Consider the following 18,880-nt stretch of genomic DNA (forward strand, 5'->3'; position numbering starts at 1 on the left):
TGTGGGTAAAAGTAAGGTGATGAGATGTACAAGGGGTGAAAGTGGCAGTAGACTGGAAGTGAGCATTAAGGGAGAGTGACTGGAGGAAGTGGATAGTTTTAGATACTTGGGTGCAAAGGTGGAGGTAGAATGTAGATTGAGAGAAGCGAGTAAATGCCTTGGTGGATTAAAGAGTTACAGATATAAGATAAAGTGCAGGGTTCTATTTAATTTCAAAACAGTTTTCTGTTACCGTATTCCAAAGGTAGGAGAAATAGTATAAGGTAAGCAGAGTAAGCTTCGCGTATTTAGTTTATTAGAGACCGCTTTGATTTTTTGTTGCTGTTGATTTGTATTTTCTCTTTGCCGTTTTTATTGCTAAAGGGGGAGCGAAATGGCTTGTGAAGGTTGCGTGAACCTAGAGGTCCGTCTCAGGATGTGTGAGGAGGAAATTCGGCTTCTCAGGAGTGCGCTCCGTGAGAAGAGTGAACCCTCCCCACAACCCAAAGAGCGTTCCACTTCTTCACCTACTGTCACTGCCATGAGCGAGTGGCGCTCCGTGGGGTCCCGTTTGTCTAGCCCGCGTTCGGTAGACGTGTGCCCTGTGGAGCAACCGCTGGCTCTAGTCAATCGTTTTGCTCTACTGGAGGAAGAAGTGGCTGAAAACCAGGAGTTCTTGGTGGTGGGGGACTCCATGGTTCGAGGCTATGACGACATCCTGCAGCGAAAGACTAAGCGACGTTGCAAGCTTGTATGTCAACCGGGCCGTGGGATCGTTGATTGTACCCGGTCCATCAGGGAGCAAGGACGGAAGAACACGGTTACGATTGTACATACGGGTAGTAACGATGTAGGTAGGGTGAGATCAGAGGAGCTTGTTCGGAATTACAAGGTCCTCCTTCAGGAGATGAAGGAACGTGGGAGCCGTCACGTAGTCTGTGGGATCCTCCCGAGGATCTACGCAGGTTCGTGTTGGAACAGTAGAGCCATAGGGATCAATGATAGGATATCGCAGTTGTGCACACAATTGGGATACCACTTTCTTGATCCTTGGTATCTCTTTTCTAGGCGCCATGACCTTTACGCTTCTGATGGGATCCACCTTACCCGCAGAGGCAAAGATGTTCTTACAAACCTCATTGTGGGAGTTTGTAATGAACCAGCTCCTTTTTTAGGGTAGAAGGCCAAAGGGAAGGGGAAATAGAATGTACTTGGGAAAACAGTGTAGAGTATAGCATTAATGTAGAACAATGTACCAGTATAGGACAAAATATAATTTTAGGATATAATGTCGCTAGAGGACGAAATGTCACATTAGGATATAATGTCATAGGACAAAATGTCGCAATGGGATATAATGACAGTGGAGGACAAAAGATCACGATGGGAAGTAATGGTAAAGGAGAACAAAATATCACGATAGGATGTAATGATAATGGAGGAGAAAATATCACGGTAGGATATAATGTCATTGAAGGCCAAAATGTAATTTTAGGAAGGGATACCGGACAGAATGTCAATGAAGGCCAAAATATCATGATAGGATGTAATATCGCTAGAGGACGAAATGACACATTAGGATGTAATGTCTTAGGACAAAATGTCACAATGGGATGTAATGACAGTGGAGGACAAAAGATCACGATGGGAAATAATGATAGTGGAGAACAAAATATCACGATAGGATGTAATGATAATGGAGGAGAAAATATCACGGTAGGATATAATGTCAGTGAAGAACAAAATATAATTTTAGGAAGAGATACCGGACAGAATGTCAATGAAGGCCAAAATATCAAGATAGGATGTAATGACAGTGGAAGACAAAAGATCACGATGGGATGTAATTATAGTGGAGGAAAAAATATCACGGTAGGATATAATGTCACTGGAGGACAAAATATAATTTTAGAAAGGGATGCCGGACATAATGTCACTGAACGACGGGAGGCCGGCGTGAATCACGGTGACGTAGGGGGACAAAATGTACAAAATAGATCGGATGACCGTAATCGACCAGATGTCCGTGATGGGGGAAATGTTAATTTTGATAGGAGAAATGTTAATGAGGCATTGAATGTCAATGAAGGACCAAATAATAATAATATAGAGCAAGGCATAAATAAAAAACAAAATGATAATATAAGACATGACATTGAAACTCAAAATGTGTCAAAAAGAAATAATCAGGAGTTTCTTAAAACTATGTACTTTAATGCTCGTAGTATTAGGAACAAATTTCAAGAAATACAGGCGTATGTCAAAAGCGAAAATCTCGATATGATAGGAATAACTGAGACATGGTTAAATGGTACAGAGTTCGAAGCTGAATTTAATATTGCGGGATTTAAACACTTTCATCAGGATAGAAACCACAAGAAAGGTGGGGGTGTTCTATTGTACGTTAAAAACAATGTTCATGCTTGTGTTTTAGAGAAAGTGAAACAGGATGCATATGACAGTTTGTGGGTTGAGTTAACCCAAACAAATGGACAAAAAATGAATATAGGTGTAATATATAGGCCAAAGACATTATCATTAGCAGACGACAAACTGTTATTTCAAGAACTGTCTAGTTTCTGCAACCGGGATTTATTGATAATGGGTGATTTCAATTTTACTGACATTGATTGGATGACCCTTGAACATGGCCATATAGGTAGTTGCTTGATTGATTTTCTTGGTGACAATTACTTAATTCAGCATGTAAAAGAGCCCACAAGATATGGAAACTTACTCGATTTATTGATCACTAGCCGCGAAAGCATGGCAACTGATGTAGAAGTCGGTGAATCTGTTGCAAATAGCGATCACAACTTAGTCAGATTCAAACTCCTAAACAATTTTAGAATAGATACTTGTGCTTCTAAAATACCCGATTTCAGTAAAGCTCAGTTCATAGAACTACGTCAGGAGCTTCAGCTTACAGATTGGGAGGAAAAATTTAACGAAAGGCCTGTAGATCAGATGTGGGAAATATTTCAAAATACGCTCACTAAGATGATTCAAACTTACATTCCTTTTAAGGACAGACGTCCCCCAAATCAGGCTCGCCCAAAGTGGCTCGACAAAGAAACTGAAAAAAGTATTGCTAAAAAGAGACAGGCTTATAAGAAATATAAGTGCTCGGGTGCATCTAATGACTATGAAAGTTATGTATCAATACAGAGAGATTTAAAAAAGACAATAAGAAAAAGAAAACGACAATACGAAATGAACATCGCTGAGAAATCCAAAGAGAATCCCAAAGAATTCTATAGTTACATTAGAGATAAAAAGGTTGTTAGGAATCACATTGGTCCACTATTATCTGCTGACGGTCAACTTGAATATTCAAATGAAGGAATGTGTAATCTATTAAACAATTATTTTAGCTCGGTATTCGTAAACGAAACACCTCAAAGTGAATTCCAAACTGAAACCTGTGAAAAGTCTGGGGTAAACTTACTCACTACGGTAAATATAACAAAAGAAACAATTAAAAGGTGTATAGACAAACTCAAAGTTAATAAAACACCAGGGCCTGACGGTTGGCATCCAAGAATCTTAAAGGAAATGAAAAATGAGATTGTTGTTCCATTAGAAATTATTTTCAAGAAATCCATCATATCCGGAGATGTCCCAAGAGAATGGAAGCTAGCTAACGTTACTCCCATATTCAAAAAAGGTGACAAAAAGAAACCAAATAACTATAGGCCTATTAGTTTGACTTCGATCGTAGGAAAAATAATGGAAACTATCATCAGAGATGCTATCGAATATCATTTAGAAAGTAACCGTTTGATAAATGATAGCCAACATGGTTTCAGACGGAAACGTTCTTGCGTGACTAACTTACTCGAATTCTACAACACAGTTGTCTCGAATTATGACAAAAGAAACAATATAGATTTAATATATCTAGACTTTGCAAAAGCTTTTGATACCGTCCCACACGAAAGACTACTTACTAAATTAGCTTTGCATGGAATAAGTGGTAGCCTATTAGGTTGGACTAGTAATTGGTTGAAAGGTCAAAAACAGAGAGTTGTTTTAAATGGAAAAACTTCTGGATGGAAAAGTGTTGCAAGTGGAGTTCCTCAGGGTTCCGTTCTTGGGCCACTTCTATTCATAGTATATATAAATGATATAGACCATGGACTAAAATCTACCCGTTTCCAAATTTGCTGATGATACAAAACTGTGCGGAGTGGCAAATGATCACTCAAACCAATTAGATATTCAAGAAGATTTAGATCAAATTACAGCAATGGTCTGAAAAGTGGCTAATGAAATTTAACACAAGTAAATGCAAGGTAATGCACATAGGTAAAAATAACAGCAAGTACGATTACAAGTTATTTGGAAATTCGTTAACAAAAGTGGATAGTGAAAAAGATCTCGGCGTAATTATCAGTAACGACCTCAAATCATCCAAGCAGTGTATTTCAGCCTCTGAGAAAGCAAATAAGATTCTGGGATTGATTGCGCGATCTTTTGATTTCAAAAGTCCATCACTCATTAACAAGCTATATAAATCGTTAGTTCGTCCACATTTGGAATATGCTGTTTCTGTATGGTCACCGAATCTCATTAAAGACATTGACAGACTGGAAAAAGTACAACGGCGAGCCACAAAACTGATTCCAAATATCAAAAATAAATCATACGAAAATCGACTTAAGCACATGAATCTGTTTTCCCTAAAAAAGCGTAGACTCAGAGGTGACTTGATACAGGTCTTTAAGATTTTAAAGGGAATTGACAACATCAAAAGTGACCAAATTTTCACATTGAATGAGAATCAGACAAGAAACAATGGTCTCAAACTGTCCGGAAATAGATTCAATTTGGAAGTAGGTAGAAACAACTTTGCCAACCGTGTAGTTAATGAATGGAATAAACTTCCTGCACAGGTAGTGCAATGTAGTTCAGTTCGAAGCTTTAAGAATCATTTAGATAAATACCTAAGTAAGATGCTGTAATTATTATAATTTATGTTATATTATTTGTTTTTGTTTTGTTATAATTTGTCTGTCTGATTTTCATTTATTATTAGTTATATGTCAATTTATTATCATTTACTATTTACCTGTTTGTTTGTTATTCAACTATACCAATGCATTTATTTATGTATTTTAATTGTTATTTACATTGTTATAGTTTTAATTTATTATTAATATGATTTTTTTTTTTTTTTTTTTTTTTTTTTTTTTGCATCCGACCTAGATATGGATCAAAAGGTCTCCTGTCGGTATGCTTTGCCTTTGTAATGAGGAATAGACATTTGGGAATGAATGTTAAGAGGAGACTGTATGAAGGAGTGATTGTGCCAACATCACTGTATGGGGCAGAAACATGGAACATAAGAGAGGAGGAGTTTGAATGTGTTTTGAGATGAGGTGTCCGAGAAGTATGATGGGGGTTACTAGGCTAGATAGAGTGAGAAATGAGGAGGTGAGGAGGAGAACTGGGGTGGAAAAGGAGCTGGGAGATAGGGTTGATGAAAGAATATTAGGATGGTTTGGACACATGGAAAGAATGAGTGAAGAAAGACTAGTAAAAGAGGTATGGAAGGCAGATGTGGAGGGAGTGAACATGAGGGGACATCCTAGAATGAGGTGGATGGATGGGGTGAAGGGGGCTTTGGGGAAGAGGGGAATGTCTGTTGAGGAAGGACGGGAGAGGACAGAAGACAGGGGTGAATGGAGAATGGTTGTATATGGATGATGTGATTGCATGAGGTGGAATGGGCGGGGGATGGGGGGTGAGGTAGTATGTGTGAGCAAAATTTGACGCAGCCCAAAGGGATTTCTCCCCATCTCCTTTTATGCAATGGGGGGATGGAGAGGGGGGGTCGCCGGTTTAATGAAGCGGCCTTGCTGTGGATGTGCTGTGTCTTGCGACACTGCTTCTGACCCAGGGCAGTGGGTGAGATGCAGGGATGACCCGTCATCCATGAGGTGCTAAGATAAGAGGGAGGGTGGAGGGGTGTGGAGTGTATTCAGGGATGGAATGGGTGGAAATGATTTTATGCCTTTTCCTTTTTGGCTACCTCCCTTGTAAGGGGGAAAAAGCCTTGGTATATGTATGTATGCATAGAGGGATTAGGGAGAAACGTTAATGTAGTTGTGTTGGGAGACCTTAATGCTAGAGTAGGAAATGAAACAATAGACAGAGTGGTTGGGAAGTGTGGAGTTCGAGGAAAGAATTGTTGTGGAGAGTTGATGGTGGAGATGTGTCTTGAAGGAGAGTTCATGATAACAAATACAGTGTTTAGGAAGAAAGTCAAACATAAGTACACATGGGAGAGGGTGGTAGATAGAGCATTAATGTTCTATGTAGTGGTAGATAGGAGTATAATAGGAAGAGTTAAGGATGTACATGTTTCTAAGGGGAGAGAGTGAGGGATGTCAGATCATTTTTTGGTGGAAGGTAAGTTGAGAGTGGAGGATAGGTGAAGAAAGAGGAAAAGACAAATGGTAGGAAGGTGCTTAGAGTGAACTGCTTAAATGAGAAAGAAAAGGAGGAGTATACGAAGAAGCTGAGAGAGGAGTGGCAGGTAATGAAGGATAGAGTAGAACTAGGAGTGGAGAAGGAATGGGGATGGTTCAAGGAGGGAGTCACAGAGTGTGCAAAGATGGTGTGTGGAACAAGGAGGGCGGAAGGAAATAGAGGGAAGGGTAGTGAGTGGTGGGATGAGGAAACAAAGAAGGTTGTAGAAGAGAAGAATTGAGCTTTCACAGATTGGTTACAGAATAGGACAAGGGAATCATATGATAGGTACAAAGAAAAGAGAAGAGAGGTGAAGCATAAGGTAAAGGAGGCAAAGAGGAGAGCAGATGTGAAATGGGGTAAGAGTAAGACAGAAAAATTTTAAAGTGATAAAAAGATGTTTTGGAAAGAAATTAAGAGAGGAAGAGGAGGCAAATCAAGTAGAGAAGAAAAGATAAAAGGTGCAGATGGAGAGATGATAATGGAAGAGAAGGCAGTAAGAGGAAGATGGGCATGGTATTTTAGGGAGGTGCTAAATGTGGAGGATAGGGAGGGAAAGGTAGTTACAGTGGGAAGTGCTAAAAAAAATTGACCGTGATGAGTGAGGAAAATGGAGGATAAGGAAAGATGAAGGGAAGGCAGTTGTTAAGATGATAAGAGCTGGTAGGGCATCTGAGTTGGATGGATGTCATGCAGAATGTCTGAAAAAGGAGGTATAGTGATAGTGGAGTGGCTGGTGAGGTTATTTAATGTTTGCTTAAGAGAGGGTAGAGTGCTGGAGGAGTGCCTGTATAGTTACTTTGTACAAGGGAGAAGGGGCAGGTATGAGTGTAGTAGTTTGAGAGGGATCAGCTTGTTAAGTGTAGTTGGGAAGGTTTACAGTAGGGTCTTGAGTGAGAGGATTAGGAGAGGAAGAGAGGGCGTAATTGGTGAGGAACAGCATGGGTTTAGGACAGGTAGAGGTTGCGTAGGTCAGATCTTTGTTGTAAGACAGATATGCGAGAAAGCTATAGGAAAAAGTAAGGATGTTTTTTGTGTCTATGGATTTGGAAAAGGCTTACGACAGGGTAGACAGTAAGGCACTGTGGGAGGTATTGCAGATATGTGGGATAGGAGGAAAGCTTCTAGCTATCAAGAGTTTTTACAAGAGTAGTAGAGCATGTGTCAGGATTGGAAATGGAGAGAGTGAGTGGTTTGAAGTAAAGGCGGAACTTCATCAGGGATGTGTTATGTCACCCTGGCTGTTCAGTTTATATGTGGATGGGATGGTGTGAGAGGTAAATGCAAGGATAGTGGGCCAGGGATTGGAGATGGTTAAAGAAAATGGAGAAAGTGGGAGATAAGCCAGTTGTTTGCAGATGACACTGCGCTTGTAGCTGGATCATAGGAGGGATTGAGGAAGTTAGTGGCAGAGTTTGGGAAGGTGTGCAAAAGAAGTTGAAGATAAATGTGAGTAAAAGTAAGGTGATGAGATGTACTAGGCGAGAAATTGGTTGCAGACTGGAAGTGAGTATCAACCTCTTCACTCCGGGGCACATCTCACGTCTGGCAGCATTAGCTGCCCGACGTGCGATGTTGCGTCATAATAATCGCATTATAAAAAATAAGGTCAGTGCTCAATCGTTCGTTCTCTTTCACCCGTGTATTTTGATAACCATAGAAAATTGATGAAGCCAGTTTAGAGAGAATGGAAATTACGTAGGTATGACTACAATAAATATAATCAAGATGGCGACGTCGGCATCATCGAGTACCCACTTGCTCCTCATGCCGCCTACGTAGGTGTCACCGTATGGAAGTGGTTAAGGGAGAGAGATTGGAGGAAGTGGACAGTTTTAGATACTTGGGTGTGAATGTGTACTTATGCTTGACTTTCTTCTGAAACACTATTTGCTATCATCAACTCTCTTTCTAGACACATTTCCACCATCAAATCTCCACTACAACTCTTTCCTGGAACTCCACATTTCCCAACCACTCCATCCATTGGACCATTTCCTACCCTAGCATTAAGGTCTCCCAGTACTATTACATTGAAATTTCTTCCTAAATCCTCTATGCACTCATTTAAATCTATCCAAAAGGCCTCCCTTTCTTCTACACTCTTCTCACTGCCAGGTCCATATGCACTTACAAAGACCCACATCTCCTTTCCCAGTTTCACCTTCATCCACATTATCCTTGAGGAAACCTCCTTCCACTCCACTACACGTTTACCTATCTCTTCACTTACTAGAATAGCCACCCCTTCCCTCCCTCGCCCTCTCTTCACTCCTGATAACCTCCCACTTACACTCACCCTTCCCTTTCAACTTAGTTTCACTCAAAGCCAACACATCTATCTTTCTTCTCACAAACGTACTGCCTATCTCTTCCCTTTTACTCTCATCTGCACTAATTTAAATCTATCCAAAAACCTCCCTTTCTTCTACACTCTTCTCACTACCAGGCCAATATGCACTTACAAAAACCCACATCTCCCTTCCCAGTTTCACCTTCATTCACATTAACCTTGAAGAAACCTCCTTCCACTCCATTACACACTTACCTATCTCTTCACTTCCTAATATAGCCACCTCTTCTTTCCTTCGTCCTCTCTTCAATCCTGAGAATCTCCCAACTACATTCCCAAACTCACACTCGGCCCTCCCTCTCAACTTAGATTTACTCAAAGCCAACACATCCATCTTTCTTCTCACAAACATACTGCCTATCTCTTCCATTTTACTCTCATCTGTACTACATCCACGCACATTAAAAGACCCAAACCTTAGGGTACTGGTTGGAAAACTCCTAGACACTCTTATGCCTTTACTTTTTTTTAGGGATGTCCCCTGTGGGACTACAGGGAGAAGGATGCCTAGTCCTAATCCCCATCCAGTTTTTGTCACCTCTTACGGTTCAAGTGAGAAAACTTGGTGACAGTATTCTTCCTCCCACCACATGGGAAATGAATGCAATATGCATATATTAATTCATATCAGCAGTAACTACATCCATCTATTGAAGGTGAAAATCATTGTTTCTATAGCTTTCATGGAGAGATTTGCAAAAAAAATAATAATAATGAATAAAATAAATAAATAATAATAATGATAAAAATAAATTAATAAAACTAATAAATTCAATGGTTTTGAAGGTCAGAATTGTTCAAAATACATCAAAGCCATCTATCTACATTCAGGAGGCTTCCCCTTTAAAAGGGAGATAGCCAGTCAAGGTATGCACCCATCCAACTCTAATCCATAACTCATTTGTTTACCTATTATCTTAGCTCCTTGTGGATGAAGGGTTATCCCTGGATGGGGAACAGGGATGACCCTCCAATCATAAAGTGCTATGAGAGGAAAACAAATAGGTGATGGATAGAAGTATTTACCCAATTGTATTTACCTAACTGTAGTATATAGGAAAGGAGCAACTTATTGGATCCCATCTTCTGCACTACAATTTATTATACTTAGGTTCAAATTCATGTACAATTCCTACTTAGTCTATATCCTTGATTTCTAATTATCATAATTGGATCTGAATTCATGTATTGTTCCAGCTCATGCTATATCACCTTCTAAGCAATTCCAAGTATTTATGAATCTGTGGAAAACTATTTCTTCACATCCTTTCTTCCTTAATTTGTTCTCACGACTCCTTAAAACCCTCCTAACCTTAATCAAGAAATCTTTCATCAGTGCAATCTATCCCCTTTACTGACTTGAATACTGTAATCATATCACTTCTTTCTCTTCAATCTTTCAAAGTAGGCAGATCAGCTTTAGTCTTCCCTTGTATGGATTATCTGCCAGGCCGAGGACCAGTTTGGTTGCTTATATCCTTCACTCTGCATGGGGCCCATACCAGTGACATATTCCAGTCTTGGACTGATCAGGGTTCAAGTTTCTTCAGCACCTCTTCATCCATATTGTGAAAAGCCAAGCCACTTTAATCTTCTGCAGCAGAGGATAGGTCACTCCATTCCCTGTCTGCCTTCCAGTCTTTTTTAACTCATCCCAGTATTCTTTGATCAACCTTATGTGTAAGCTCTATTTCCAACTCGACTCTCCACCTCATCTCCTCCTTTTTCAATATCCATCCTTGTATCACCCATCATACTCCTTAGTATTTCACTTCAAGAGATTTGGGCTCCTCATTTCTGCCTCTTAAATTCCAAAGTCATACAGTGTCATGGATACAATCACCCTTTGGTAAACTCTTGTGTTCATCCTTAACCACTTCAATACAAGTCAAATTCTTGTGTGCAGCATTGGCTGCCATATGTACAATTACAAAGGATTACAAAGGCGGAGCATGCCGACAGGAGACCTTTTGATCCATATCTAGGTCGGATGCAAAAAAAAAAAAAAAAAAAAAAAAAAAAAAAAAAAAAAAAAAAAAAAAAAAAAAAAAAAAAAAAAAAAAAAAAAAAAAAAAAAAAAAAAAAATACACACACACACATATATATATATACACATATATATATATACATATATATACATATATATATACATATACATACACACACATACACATACATATATCATATTACTAATAAATGAAAATCAGACAGACAAATTATAACAAAACAAAAAACAAATAATATAACAAATTATAATCATTACAGCATCTTACTTAGGTATTTATCTAAATGATTCTTAAAGCTTTGAACTGAACTACATTGTACTACCTGTGCAGGAAGTTTATTCCATTCATTAACTACACGGTTGGCAAAGTTGTTTCTACCTACTTCCAAGTTGAATCTATTTCCGGACAGTTTGAGACCATTGTTTCTTGTCTGATTCTCATTCAATGTGAAAATTTGGTCACTTTTGATGTTGTCAATTCCCTTTAGAATCTTAAAGACCTGTATCAAGTCACCTCTGAGTCTACGCTTTTTTAGGGAAAACAGATTCATGTGCTTAAGTCGATTTTCGTATGATTTATTTTTGATATTTGGAATCAGTTTTGTGGCTCGCCGTTGTACTTTTTCCAGTCTGTCAATGTCTTTAATGAGATTCGGTGACCATACGGAAACAGCATATTCCAAATGTGGACGAACTAACGATTTATATAGCTTGTTAATGAGTGATGGACTTTTGAAATCAAAAGATCGCGCAATCAGTCCCAGAATCTTATTTGCTTTCTCAGAGGCTGAAATACACTGCTTGGATGATTTGAGGTCGTTACTGATAATTACGCCGAGATCTTTTTCACGATCCACTTTTGTTAACGAATTTCCAAATAACTTGTAATCGTACTTACTGTTATTTTTACCTATGTGCATTACCTTGCATTTACTTGTGTTAAATTTCATTAGCCACTTTTCAGACCATTGCTGTAATTGATCTAAATCTTCTTGAATATCTAATTGGTTTGAGTGATCATTTGCCACTCCGCACAGTTTTGTATCATCAGCAAATTTGGAAACAGTAGATTTTAGTCCATGGTCTATATCATTTATATATACTATGAATAGAAGTGGCCCAAGAACGGAACCCTGAGGAACTCCACTTGCAACACTTTTCCATCCAGAAGTTTTTCCATTTAAAACAACTCTCTGTTTTCGACCTTTCAACCAATTACTAGTCCAACCTAATAGGCTACCACTTATTCCATGCAAAGCTAATTTAGTAAGTAGTCTTTCGTGTGGGACGGTATCAAAAGCTTTTGCAAAGTCTAGATATATTAAATTCATCACACTACTACTTGCACTATAAAATATAGTCACTGCTGTATTACATGTTATATTTTACTCTGAGTGATAAACACAGAAAACATGATCAAACCAACTCTCAGAACCTGGGGGTAACTCGTGTACAACTACAGTAAAACCCCGATTATCCGAAACGAAAGGGGGGGAAGCCTCTTTTGGATAAGCCGATTTTTCGGATAATCCAGATTTATCAGAAATATATTTCGTGTTGACATACTTTGTGTGTGTGTGTGTGTGTGTATGTGTGTCCTGTGCCTTCCTCCCCCCCCCCTCTCTCTCTCCATCAGTCTCAAGTTCTGGATGGAACACAATTTTTTTTTTCGTGTTGACGTACATACCTTATACGTAACAGAGAACAAGAATTATTCTATACATATATCTTCCACTATCCTGACGAACACAATAAAGCAACTCCGCCACTCCCCGCCTCCGTCACCATCACTCCACAACCCTTCCACTCCCCACCTCCTGGTGGTGGAATCAGAAGGAAGGGTCGTCCATTGCTCCATCTTCACTGTCCAAATCAAAGGTAGACAAGGAGGATGAGGCACTTGATGAAGGGCGAGAAGACTGGGTGGACGAAGGTGTTCTTGGCCGAAAAAACGAGGTGATAGAAGTCTGTTTGGTGCAAGACAGCTGCTTCTCGATGACGTCACTCAGTGCTGCTCGCATCATTGGGTACAGTTGATTGCTATTTGAAATGTCCCTGGGTCACTGGTCAAGAAACTGAAGCACTCCTTCGATGTGGGACAGGACTGTTGCCAAAGACATGGTAGGATCAGAAGGATCATCGTCATCGTCGTCATCATCATCGTTGTTATGGCTGTGCATCACTTCCTCAGCTATTTCTTTGGTTGATTGGAGAGCGTAACCTGGGTCCCCCTCATCCACAGTGAGCCACTCCTGGACGTCCTCCTCTGTAACTGTCTCGTAATCACCCAGGGACTCCTTCACCTCTCGCATCTCCCGGTCGAATCCTTCAAACACTTCTCACATATCCTCATGGCCTCGTAGCAGGGGATTCCAGGCATTGGCCAATGTAGAAGGGGGCACCTGTTTCCACGCTTTCTCAAGGTTGTAGATTGCTGTCTTCAGGTTATACCTCTTGAGGTTTGCTATTGTCCTCTGGGCTCTGGTGTCTCCTTCTTCTTCCCCCTTGAGCGTCACACACAGAATTTCCTGCATAAAGTGCCGGCGGTAGCGCATCTTTACTGCTTGTATGACGCCCTGATCCATTGGCTGGATGATTGAGGTGGTGTTGGTGGGCAAAAACGTGCAACGGATCCTGCTGTCTCGTGACACTAAATCCTCCTTGGCAGGGGCATTGTCGAGGAGGATTAAAGCCTTCACGTTGTGTGGTGTCGTCTTCAGTTCGGTGATCTGGTGCTTGGTGATGGAAGGGACAATGATCTTGTGAAACATGTCCTTGAAAATGCCAGAGGTGAACCAAGCCTTTGCTGAAGAAAAATAGTGGACAGGCAGGTGGTCCATGCAGTCCTTCAGCACACGGGGCCTCCTTGATTTCCCAACCACAACTGGTGTAACCCGGTGTGTACCGTCAGCATTAGCGCCAAACAAGACAGAAATGCGGCCCTTGTCCAGCTTCCTTCCTGGCGCGTCCTTAACAGCTGTGCTTGCCTGTGTGTTGTTGGGCAGTGCCTTCCAGAATAGTCCGGTCTCGTCAAAATTGTAGAGTTGATGGGGTAGCAGTCCTTCGTCACTCACTAATTTCCAAAAATCGTTAATGAAAGGCTCCACAACATCGATAGCAGCACTAGCAGTCTCTCCACAGACCCTCTTGTTTGCTAAAAGATGACGCTTTCTGAACCTAACGAGCCACCCAGAAGAAGCTCTGAAGTCATTAATACCTAAATAGTTTGCCAGGGTTTCCGCCGCAGACTGTAGATCTACACCCCGCACTGGCAATCCGGAAGATACGTGCTGTTGCTGCCACTTGAACAACGCCTCGTCTAGGTTTTGGTATTTACCCAGCTTCATGGTCCTCGGTCCTGAATCTTTGTTCTTGTGGTGGAAGACAGCTGGGAGATGCTTCTGCGTGAACTACCTTAACTATGGCCCTGCCTTTTTGATGTCCGTAACAGTAGCATTCCCAATGCCATAGTCGTGGGCGATGGACGTTCCCGATTGACCTGCCTTCAGCTTGTCCAATATTTCCAGCTTCTGCTGTATGGTAAGGACGACTTTCTTCCTTTTCCCGGTTTCTTTCGGCATGGTGATGTAGAAAGAAGTGAGGTCGAAGCACAGGTAGAACGCGACTGCCCAGTGTGAACTCTGTGACGCGACTGCCGCCAACTTACGATGTAAACAATGAAACCAAACAAACACACGCTACGCTAAACAAAGTAGTACGCTTAAAACGTATTCATTTTAACTGTTCTTATCAATTTTAAATGTGTTAATATAGTACATATGTAATTATTTTTATTTATTTCATGTTTTTGATGTTTTATAACGTTTTAGTATAGAATTTTTTTTAATTTTAATTGCATTATCCAAATCAATTTCGGATAATCCCGTTTTTCAGCTAATCCGCTTTCGGATAATTGGGGTTTTACTGTATAAAGAAAAAAATAAAAATAAAATAAATAGATAAATAAATATATATATTGGCGTGCATGGTGTGGTCGGAGGGAAAGACGTTTGTGATTTTCTTTTTTAATTTCTGATCCTAGTCTGATACAACAACTGCTGGCAGCCGATAGAAAAACTCTGGAGGTTGCCAGATTTTCCTAGCTAAAAATTACAGAAAGCAAAAAGGGGGAGTTGCCCATGAAGGGGTGCCCAATAGAAACAATGGTAGAAAGGTGGCACTCTTGAGGGTTGCCAAAAAGGGGTATTGATGTGAAGACCATTGTCTAATGGCGCAAATCTTCGGCAATGACCTTTGACCCGTTCACGTCAACTCAAGTTTGCTTAGAGTGTCCTGTGGCCGCTCTGATATATGGGGTGCCTGATGTGCTCGCCATCCCAAAGTGCTTGGCTGAGAAGGCCTCTTGTCTCTTCAGTCCAAGATGAAATAAATTGCCAGATGCCTCTCGTAGATGGGGAACTTCTCCTGGCATCTCTCACAAGATATATCACACGTGGCGTCTCTCACGAGGTATATCACATGGCTCGGCCAGCTACTGTCACCTTTCCAGTGACTCTATACTTATAGAATTAAAAAAAGAAAAGAAAACACAAAACAAGGTCCCTGTTCAAGGCCTTGGCATGAAGGGTATATACATAAATATATATATAATCAAGATGTTGATGCCAGCATCCTCATGTACCCACTTGCACCCCATGATGCCTACGTAGGTGTCATCATACCAAAGCGAATATCTTGTGACACTCTTCATTTCCCACAAGATATTTACTTCTTCCCTTTTTCTACCTCCACCCTGACTCCTCCATTCCCTGCTATATGCAACTCTAAATACTTGAAACTCTTCAATTCCTTCAGCTTTCCCCATTACTACCCTTTAACTCATTGCCACACTCTCCCCTCGTACATCCCATCACCTTATTTTCATCCATATATACCTTCAGCTTTCTCTTCTCAACACCCTTCCAAACTCAGTAAATTTTCAACAGTGGGAGGGGATCAGGGTAAATTTTTGGAAGTGCACACCTACATGATATAGCAATAGAAAATTAATAATTAATGTTATAAATTGTTATAGATCAACATAATATGCATGTTTCTTGGCAGAAATTAATAAAAAAAAAAATTGCTAAAACCGATTTACTAACAAACGAAGTTGCGGCAGATGAATGATACACCATGTTTGTTTTGATAGATGCAGAGGTCAAAGAAATGAAAGGATGACAAATTCATCTATTCTAACTTAACCTAAACAACCTAAGCTGTATTTAGTAATAATGCAGTACCTTTAATTCTAAAGATCATCTGGGTCGTCCTCTTCATCTTCATCACAGATGCTGATGGCCTGATTAAGTACTAGACTGGACTGTGGGGAATAGAGTTGTTGCATAGCTTGAAGGAAGCCTTATTGTCTTTGTAACAGCACTTATTAATGTCACCTGGAGTTGGAGAACACTCGGTGTACAATGTGAAAGCCATCATCTAACCAACATTGACTGGACTGGGCTGGACGGATGACAACGTGGCATCTTGATGCTATGCTCGCAGCTTCATTCAGCAGTATATTTGCTTTTAGCAAGTTTTTTTTGTTATTGATTTCCACCAAAAAAATGCATATTACCCTGATCTATTATAATTGACAAAATTAATAATCAATTTTCTAATGATATATCACGTAGGTGTGCACTTATAAAAAAAACAAAAAAAAAAAAAACAACCAGGATCAGGTTAACCCCTTCCATACGGTGCCGCACACGTAGGCGTCATGAGGAGCAAGTGGATTCGCGACGCTGCCATATCGGCATCTTGATTATATTTATTGTAGTCGCCCCTGTGTTTTTACATTCTCCCAAATGCGCCCTGAATCCCATTCTCTGTGGTTTTCAAAATTCGCGGGTGAAAGAGAGAACGATCGATATAAGCGGCGACTATATTTTATGATGAGAATATTATTACATGACGTCATACGGCTGGCATTGGCTGCTGCCCGCGAGATTTAAGTCCCGTACTGAAGTGGTTAAGGTGGACGTAGTAAACAAAAATGGCACAGGTTACGGAGGGTGGTACACACTCAGAAATGAATGGGGTCGTTATAATCTATTTGAAGATCTTTAAGAGAAGTTGGTGAATTGATCTAGAATAGAAAAAAAAAAAATGATGAGGTGGCCCTCTGGAAATAATACCCCAAACTCTGTCACTGGCTCAGACCCTCCTCAAACTATGCCACTGACATGAAGCCATTACAGTACACAACTAAATCAGATTAACAATTCCATAATAACAAATAGAAAGTGCAAGTCTGATACAAAGCCAAAACATTCCAATACTAAAGTAATTCAAATTAATATCTCCAAAATGTTTTATTTGTGACAACTTGTATATAGAAAGAAATGTCTGAACATGCAGATCTACTTTAAGAGAATAAAATAGTAGAGACAAGACAGGAGTAATGTTGAAACAATACCAAATCAGCAATAAAGTTATTAGGAAAACATGTTTTTTGCAGAAAAAATGCATGACCAATAACAAATATTTACCAAAACTAGTAGCAATTATTTCTTCATCTACCATGTGGGTATGTGAAGACAGTGGGATAATGCCAATTAGTTTTCCAAGATTTGTATGATTACAAAGCAAATTCTTTTTTTATAAGAAATTGACTGCCTCCACCTAAGACTATCACTAAGAGTCAGAGCTCGATTCACAGGCATTTTTTCCAGTATTATGTCTATGTCTAAGTCTTATCCACTATGAACTCGCATAGTCTTCTTGGCAAGTTACGGTGTCAATACCATGTTCTGTCTGGGGACATACCACTAGCACATCTGTCCAAGCCTCACATATTGGAGCTGGTCTGCGATCAAGTTCATTGCTGATCCTTGTGAGGTTGGGCCATGTGGGATTGGAGGCTCATCTAGGATGTCAGCCAGGAATTTATTTAGCCTTCTCTTGAAAGCCTCTGTGCTGACTCCCTTTATGTACCTTATCTCTATTGGGAGACAGTTTAAGAGGGCCAGCCCAGGTGAAGCTTTCCACCTGGATCATCTTTAGCCATTGGGAATAACTGCTAATGGATGTTCTTTCACAGGTCCTACACAACCTGAGGTGGTGCTCCCCTTTGATACCACCTCCTTTTTTGTGATGGGTTTGGTGATGTGCCCTCCTAAGACTTTCTAGATGCAGTTCACTATGTAGCATTCTCTGCAGTGAATAGAGCTTGAGAATTTTCAGCCTCTCCCAATAATTCAGGGAGTCCCTATCTAACCTCCTCATAAATACCCTCTGGACCTATTTGAGTTTTTGTATCTCTGACTTTGTGTGGAGACCATAGCTGGCATACATACTCCAGCTCTGACACTACTAGGGTCTTCCACAGAAGTAGCAAGTGCTCAGACTTCCTGGTTTTAAGGTCTGGAGGAGCCAATGACAGAATAAAGGACCCAGAGATTAAGGTCAAGGACTGACATCTTTGGGAAGAATAGAACTACACAAAGGGGTGATGGATGTATAATCTACTATAAATCTTGGATAAGGAGCTGATAGAATTGCAGAACAGTGAAAATGTCTGGTGCAGAACTGGAACAGATGGCTACCTTTACTCTAACACTACAAATAAGAGAAAATCAACTGTATGACAAAACTGAAAAAGCGTGCAATTCCAATGACCTGGTTATTGTAGGTGGTGACTTCAACCATGGGGACATTAACTGGAACACGCTGCAGGGAAGGTGAGAGGAGGCAGGGCTCACTGACTTGATGTTCATTAAGTTTCTCACACAGCATGTTTCAGAACATACCAGGAAAGAAAGAATCCTAGACCTGGTCTTAACCTCTGAAGCAAATCTAGTGGATGAAATAGTAGTCATATCAACCTTGGCATCCAGTGACCACAACATTAGTTTAATATAAATGTCCAAACTAATAACCAGAACTGGAAATCTGAGGCATTCATCTATAGGCAATCTAAGACATTGAAAATGAAGAAAGAACTAAGAAAAATTAATTGGAAAGATGAACTCAAGGATAAGACAGCAGATGAGAAATGGAAAACAATTACAGATATATACAATGATCTTATAACAAAGTATGAGCCAACTAAATCCAAAAAAGG

At 40.1% G+C, this 18,880-nt stretch overlaps 1 protein-coding gene across 3 annotated transcripts in view; it reads right to left on the reverse strand.

Moving 5' to 3' along the window:
• The window catches only part of LOC143038818 (dTDP-D-glucose 4,6-dehydratase), a 101,957-nt gene that overhangs the window by 79,673 nt on the left and 3,404 nt on the right, over positions 1 to 18,880 (reverse strand). For 2 of the 3 annotated variants that reach the window (XM_076208386.1, XM_076208384.1), the window contains exon 2: positions 16,056 to 16,208. The exons of the other annotated variant lie outside the window; for it this stretch is intronic. In XM_076208386.1, the coding sequence (XP_076064501.1) occupies positions 16,056 to 16,098 (43 nt within the window). In that variant the 5' untranslated portion in view covers positions 16,099 to 16,208. The remainder of the gene's footprint in view (positions 1 to 16,055; positions 16,209 to 18,880) is intronic. 3 annotated transcript variants of the gene reach the window in all.

The sequence above is a fragment of the Oratosquilla oratoria genome, chromosome 25 (genome assembly GCF_046742065.1).
Source record: "Oratosquilla oratoria isolate Oo_2021 chromosome 25, ASM4674206v1, whole genome shotgun sequence".
In the NCBI taxonomy this organism is placed as follows: Eukaryota; Metazoa; Arthropoda; class Malacostraca; order Stomatopoda; family Squillidae; genus Oratosquilla; species Oratosquilla oratoria.